This window comes from Papilio machaon, chromosome 8 (genome assembly GCF_912999745.1).
Source record: "Papilio machaon chromosome 8, ilPapMach1.1, whole genome shotgun sequence".
Lineage (NCBI taxonomy): Eukaryota > Metazoa > Arthropoda > Insecta > Lepidoptera > Papilionidae > Papilio > Papilio machaon.
The window spans coordinates 4,578,094-4,585,230 of NC_059993.1; the positions used below are offsets into that span (position 1 = coordinate 4,578,094).

At 30.3% G+C, this 7,137-nt stretch overlaps 2 protein-coding genes across 2 annotated transcripts; one reads left to right on the forward strand and one right to left on the reverse strand.

Moving 5' to 3' along the window:
* The first annotated feature begins 9 nt into the window (after nt 1-9).
* Nucleotides 10-1,234, forward strand: LOC106720701 (ELMO domain-containing protein 2). The gene is made up of 2 exons (XM_014515449.2): nt 10-632; nt 713-1,234. Exons 1-2 carry the CDS (start codon nt 114-116, stop codon nt 1,133-1,135), a joined length of 942 nt encoding a protein of 313 aa, XP_014370935.2. The 5' UTR covers nt 10-113; the 3' UTR covers nt 1,136-1,234.
* An 863-nt stretch (nt 1,235-2,097) lies between these two features.
* Nucleotides 2,098-6,944, reverse strand: LOC106720681 (thioredoxin domain-containing protein). The gene is made up of 6 exons (XM_014515426.2): nt 6,677-6,944; nt 6,266-6,451; nt 5,995-6,133; nt 5,317-5,478; nt 2,607-2,732; nt 2,098-2,452 (listed from the first exon to the last, which is right to left on the reverse strand). The coding sequence occupies exons 1-6, from the start codon at nt 6,801-6,803 to the stop codon at nt 2,254-2,256; spliced, it is 939 nt and encodes a 312-aa protein (XP_014370912.2). The 5' UTR covers nt 6,804-6,944; the 3' UTR covers nt 2,098-2,253.
* Nucleotides 6,945-7,137: the final 193 nt, after the last annotated feature.

Sequence of the window (7,137 nt, forward strand, 5' to 3'; positions counted from 1 at the left end):
CAATAAATTTCAAATTGCAATAAATTTCTTTTTTTATTTATTGTTATTATTTGCAACGGATTTTGAAAATTCACATAAAAGACACAAAGGCATGTTAAATAGTGGCTATAGAAATGATATTTTTAAATCTGTGGTCGATATTAGAATGGTATCTGAGACCTTTCATCAAATGGTTTTTTCGCAAAACAACGCGATTGTGTGAATTACAAAGAATTTGTTATGGAGATACATCAGGAGCTGCAAGAACGTGCAATATTGAAAAGTCTTTAATGCTATCACGAACACAAAATGTAAAGGAAGTAGTTTCCTATTTGGATTCCACAGTTTTAGAGAAAACGTTCGTTCCAGCCAACTTTCGAGATATTTTAGACCCCTCTATATCGATTATATTGAGGGTTAAAAAAATAAACCCGAAGCTTCATACAACCTTTGTCTCCTCCTTTAGACGATGTTTAGAACAAATTTGGAGTTACAGAAGTCTACTTAATGATGTGGAGGATCTTCGAACACTTCAGTTTGATAGTAACAATGAATTGCATGAAGAAAAGCTGTTGAAGTTATGGTCTCTTTTGGTGCCTGATACACCACTAGAAAGTAGAATAACTAAACAATGGCAGCATATAGGATTTCAGGTTAGTTAAACTAATTTTCTTATAACTGTGCTAAACAACGTCTAACATCTGTGGTAATGACTGTTTTTCTCTTTTTTTAGGGTGATGATCCCAAGACTGATTTTCGTGGTATGGGAATGTTAGGACTTGACAATCTTCTATTTTTTGCTTCTGAGTATCCAGAAATATCAAGTCATGTTCTGAGTCATTCACTCCATCCTACTTATGGCTATACTTTTGCAATTGTCGGTATTAATATAACATCAATGGCTTACTATCTTTTAAAAGATGGGTCTGCTAAGACTTACATGTTTAATGCTAAGCGATGTTTACCTAACATAGACTTATTTCACAGGTTTTATTGCTATTTATTTTATGAGTTTGATAAGATGTGGATTGAATCTAAACCAGAAAATATTATGGAGTTTTCAATGATTTTTAGAAAATTTGAAAATGCAGTTCGCAGTGAACTAGCTGACCCTGCCTCAGTTTTTAGAATAAAAGTTGAAGTTGACACTATATAATTATCTTTCTAGTCTTATTTATTATTTGCATCTTAAATTTTAGTGAAATTTACATGTGACATTAAGTACAAGGTAAAATTATCTTTACACCTATCTAGACAAGCACTTTTTTGAGTGATATAAATGTGCATAACATATTACTTTTTCCTTCGTTATTTATTATGGAATACATAAAACACTGTAAAACTAAGGGTACTTATATAAAAAATATCTATGTGTGAAGCTTGTATTTCTTAAACATTTCATAGCTTTAAACATTTTTTTATCAAGAAAGGTTTCTTTTACTAGTATAAATAACTTCCCAGTTCAATTCAAATTTATTTCACCTCTTTGTATTAACTTTGTGATCAGAACAATAATAGAAAATATTATAGATAATATTTTTAGCACAATTTAATAAAGGTCTGCGATAATTTACTACTTATGAAAATGCACACTGATTTTAAAATATATACTTAATACAATGTTGTTTTTATTTTACATCAAATAAACCACCATCCTTGCAAAATAACCTACAAAGTGCCCCTTCCTAGATTGGTTCAAATTCTTACTAATAACTCAAACATATTCTAGACTTAATAGCTAACTTAATCTGACTTATGTTAGAATGCTTAAGAAATCATTAAACATTATACCATTATGGAGTGATTTATTGCTGGTTTCTGAGACCAATATATATTGTTATCCCTTTCATTATCTTTGACAAAACAGGGATAAAAATATGTTTTATCAAGTATTTTGGTCTCAGAAACCAAAAATTAGTGTTTTACTGGGTTTTGACTGTGCTTTTCAATAGCATATATTATACTAGAAGTAATGCTTCATAATAATCTTAGATTACGGTAGCAGTAAATGCTGTTGTCAAAATTAATAATAATATTTAAAACTAAATAAAAAAGAAGATATTTGTAGATATTTTATTTTTATATAAAATTACAAAATATATATCATCCTATAAATGAAAGCACCATTGACAAAAAGTCATTTCAAAAGCTAGGACGGATATCTTATACAAATTAGAAATTATAAGGAATGTTTGCAAATTATTTTTTCCTATTGTTTAAAAAAATAAGAGAGATCAATAGGAATCATATAAAGCAAGAAGTTATATACAACATTTATTTACTCTTTTTGTCTTTTTTAACACCCATTGGCTTTGGTTTTCTGGCCTTTACAAGAGCTATTAACGCTGTAATAGCAACCAAACCAAATCCAGCTAATCCAATTTGCCAAATCCATGGGTATTTTATTAATATATCCAATCCATAAGCAATGCTGAATTTCAACATATCAACTGACCAATCCACAACTTCATCACTGTAACAAAGATTAATGTTATATATATGAAAATATATTAAATAATTGACAGAAAGTTTAGTAAATTTATTACTAGCATTAACTCTAATGCTAACTTTGTAATGAAAATTCGCTAAATTGAGATTATGGCTAAAAATGTAATTTCTATACTTACAAAGGTGATGCTAGAAGAGGCACAATTTCAGCTTTAGAGTTTTTGTACCAATCTTGTGCAAATGATACAAATGATTTAACATCATTCTTTGGTAAATCATATCTGTAGACTTTTCCTAATCGGAATCTAGATCAAAAACAATAAAACATTAGTTAAAAAATATATGCCTCATGATTGGTTGGGTTTTAAGACATTAGTTAACACATTGTTGACCGGCAATTTTACTGAAAATCAATCAAATAAAGAATCCGCGTAAAATTCATTGAAAAATTCTTAATTACGTTCCATCGTCGTTTTTTAAAATTTGCATAATTATTAACACAGGTGGGCACAGTTAATCGAAAAGTTAACTTCGTTAATCGTTAATTCGTTAATTAAAAAATTAACTTCGTTAATCGTTAAAGCGTTAAATTCTCGAAAATTTAACGCAAGTTAAAGTTAATCGTTAACAGTTAACCATACCAAAATTATACATACTAATTTCACACTTATGTAGCGACACTTGTTTAAAATAGTAATTTGACTATACATTTATAGAATATACACATTAGTATTAGAGACAAGTATGAATGCATTATTATATTTCATTACGAGTGCGGAAAGACTGACATTGCAAAGAGTTCCAACAAATGTCTACCCGAGCCGAGGCGCAGCCGAAGGTGAGGGTTGACAGTTGTAACAAGTTGTAATGACAGTTTCGCACGTGTACTAAACAACTATTTTTGATAAGGTTGCGAAAAAATGAAGCAATTTAATAGAATAATAAAAACACAATAAACTCAACTAACTATAAAGAAAAAAGAATACACCTAAGTCTGTTTTTACACGGTCTTTTTGTACACGGTTTTGATATAACACGGTTTGAAAATTGAATATTTTTAATTTTTTTACACGATTTTATTCCATTTAGCACGATTTGAAATTTTATGTACTTAAATTTTTTTTGTCAAATTTAATTTTTGCGAAGTATGTTCATATCACAAAAAAGTATTTATGAAAGAAAAAAGTCTGAAACCATCGATAGTATCGATAGTTTGCGAACACTAGCTTAAAGATTTAAGTGAATTCCCCTTTAGCGCGTACAAACAATTTTTACTGGTCAAAGCAAATGTGAATAGCACTAATTTAGGGGAATTCCCTTTATGTGCATACAATAAAATTTACTGGTCAGAGCAATTGAAACGTGTTAATATTTTGTGAACTGTCAATGCAATAAGACGTGTTTGGTAAAGAAATTTTTTGCAGGCAAATTTGATTTTCCATTAAATTTAATAAAATAAACATGAATTCTTCTTCTTAAAAATTCTTGTTTTTCACTAATTTTAATAGGTTTTAGAGATTAGGAACAAATCACCCATTTTTGTATCAGATCAATGTCTTTTTTTACACGGTTTTTTTTTACACGGCTTCTTCTGGAACCAATCTACCGTGTAAAAACAGATTTAGGTGTACAGAGATTTTTTTTGTTTTCTTCACCCATTCTGGGTAGGCAAAGGGAACTATGCCATACAACCAAGTCTTCAGTAGATTATTTTTATTGATATGAAATGAAAATGAAATTTAATGAGATGAAATAAAATGAAAACTAACCTAATTCATTGAATCAAATCATTAAATCTGATATTGTAACAAATTAGGAGCTTCTTTTTAGAAATATTTGCATGAATCATAAAAACTTCAATGATTTTTTTTTTGTAAAAACTTTGTGGTTGGTTTTTCTTTTTAGCCGACTTAAAAAAGAAGGAGGTTATCAATTCGACTGTATTTTTTAACAGACATTATTTTGACAGTTGGGAAAGAGAACGCACGAATTTGGAAAAGCTAAAGTAAAAGCACAAGTAAAAAAGTGTTATAATACAGTTGCTCAAAAAGTGGCCTATTGCAGGGACGAAGATCGTTCGGAATGTGGGCTATTACATACTCGTAATGAAATATACTATTTCGAACCTTCTTTTGATTTTGTTCTGTTGGTTACGTCTTTCCCGGACGCTCTAATGCATCACACTTGCACGCGAACTTCACATATATCAATTATCAACTCTTTCGTTCACCATTCGAGTCGCCGACAGTCGCCCAGCATATTTGAACTTACGAGCGTGGCGTGGCGCGTAATTTAAACAAAATGACAGCACGTCTCCAAGTTTATAATTTAACGATTAACGGACTTTTATTAACGGAAATTGAGTTTAACGGAAGTTAACAAAAGCGTTAACACTTTTTGAAGTTAAGTTAAAAGTTAATCCGTTAAGCAAAATGTTAACTTCGTTAATTAACGATTAACGGATTAACGAGTTAATGCCCAGCTCTGATTATTAAATATTTTTTACAACAAAAGATTTGGCGGGTGTTATATAAGCGAGAGAAACAGCTTGTGTTTTACTAACAATTGCACTGTATGGTAGCCAACAGAGAAAAAAACAGCGATGCGAAAAAAAGCGCATCACGAGCTAATCGTGGCCAGTCAGCAACGTTCGGCCATAAAATCAAGAGTTAACTCATGACCGGTCAACAATGTGTAAACATCAATATTTATGTTACAATACCATTATCATTTCTTAAACTTTCCGATGATTGGTCAAAATAAGATATGCATATCAATGTAATATAAACAAAAACTTATATTGATGACTAGGTAAAGAAAGTTATATTTTAATTTATTTAAACACATGTTAGAAATTATCTGCAGTTAGGTACATAAAAAAACACTCACAATAAGAATGATGGCAACTTGGAGATTTTGAACCGTTTTGCAGTATTCACACCGGGCAAGTTAGCATCTATGCGGGCTACATTTATGCGGTTGCGTAAAGTAGCACCCACACTCTCCCATACTGCATGCAACCTTTGACACTCCACACATGAAGCACCATAACTGAAACAATTATGCATTATTTTAAAACACACATGTTTTTTTTTTTCCCCGTGATCCCCCGACATGTTTTGGTCGGAGACTTTGTTCATCCAGTTTTACATTTTTACCTGACATTTTACTATTTTATTAAGTTTGTTAATACTAAATTGTAATGGTGCAAATGTTGTGTGTGGTGCGGTGTGCGGCATTCACTCTGCGTATGTAGAAACACACATGTTAAAAAGATGTAAAGAGAAGTGATTCTTGTGAAACTAATGGTTATATCTTGATTGTCTACTAACATAATATAGACCTCCTAGGGACTACAGAAAACCAGGCAGGCGTGGGATTGGTGAGAAATAAAGATTTATAACTTGCAAAGAACTGTAGCAAGGATTACTAACACCGGTATAAATTTTAAAAGAAGCCTAAGATATTTTTTTTAAGTATATCTGTAATAGTTACACTTCATAAGGTGCTGTAGATTTTTTTTTTCCAATAAGGACATTTATTTAAAAGAAATTAAACATGACTTACAACATGACAAACCAATCACCAGTAGTTGCTCCGGTAGCTGCTTGAGTCATATGCTCAAATATTTTATCAGTAAGCTCTTTGACAGCAGGAGACTGATTCTTTTCAAAGAACCCATATATTTCATTTTCATCTGGTTCTCCTGTAATTATATATGTATTTTATAAAAAAACAACTGAACACTTAAATATCCTGTTTAAGATATACTTATTTTGCAAATATGATATATATTTCAAAGGTAATTTTATAATATTCAAAATAAGCAACTACATACCGCTGTATAACAAAGGAACACCATGTCTAAAGAATACCACAGCGGGTTCTTTACTAGGACTGTACAAACGTACCAAGTGACTATTTTCTGTTTTCACTGTCAAAGCATCAAGGTGCTTTTTAAAGTCTACATTTAAACTCTCTAACTGTTGATCAAATTTATCACACAAAGGACAATTTGCTTTTGCTGAAACAAAAAAGGTAGGAATGAGAGATCTTAAGACTTGAAAGTTTAAATAGATTTTTTTTTTTTACGTTTTAAAGCAAGGAAAAGAGGACAAGTAATTACTTTACATTGCAATGAAAGTCGTAATTATTTTTACGATTATTGTTGTTAAAGAGAATTAACCTAATATCTAGGGTCTTTGGTTACTTATTAAAATTGATTGAAAATAAAGTTTTATGTACTTACAAAATAACACAATAAGCTTCTCTTTTTCTTTAATTAATGAAAGTAACTCTTCGTCGCTTACATTCTGTAAATCGGCGTGAACAAACCAAGTACACAAAAATAGAACGAATAAAATTTTTAATCCCATTTTCAAAAGTCTTGTGTATTGTATTCTAAACTCTTGAAACCCAATACTTTAAAACTTAGTTCTAAATATAAACATGATAAATTTGTACAAAGGTACAAAAATGAAGTGTTAATATAAATATAACTGTAAAATAAATTAAAAGATGATGAATGATGATGACAGATGACGCTTAGTTTACAACACCACAGTAGTGTCAAAGTCAAGTCAAATAGGTGTAACTTGTGAAAGAAACACCTTAAATTCTTGTATTAATAAATGTCGAGTGTATGTATGTAATATCGAGAAAAAAATAATATTTCTATACATCCAGTATTTACGTTACTGATAACGAAAA

Excerpts from the sequence above, each read along its gene's own strand:
- LOC106720701 (XM_014515449.2), top strand. The coding sequence starts at position 114 with ATGATATTTTTAAATCTGTGGTCGATATTAGAATGGTATCTGAGACCT. Across the intron at positions 633-712 it reads GGCAGCATATAGGATTTCAG|GGTGATGATCCCAAGACTGA; the intron begins GTTAGTTAAACT and ends CTCTTTTTTTAG.
- LOC106720681 (XM_014515426.2), bottom strand. The coding sequence starts at position 6,803 with ATGGGATTAAAAATTTTATTCGTTCTATTTTTGTGTACTTGGTTTGTT. Across the intron at positions 6,452-6,676 it reads GAAGCTTATTGTGTTATTTT|CAAAAGCAAATTGTCCTTTG; the intron begins GTAAGTACATAA and ends TTTTTGTTTCAG. Across the intron at positions 2,733-5,316 it reads AAGTTGCCATCATTCTTATT|ATTCCGATTAGGAAAAGTCT; the intron begins GTGAGTGTTTTT and ends TTTTTGATCTAG.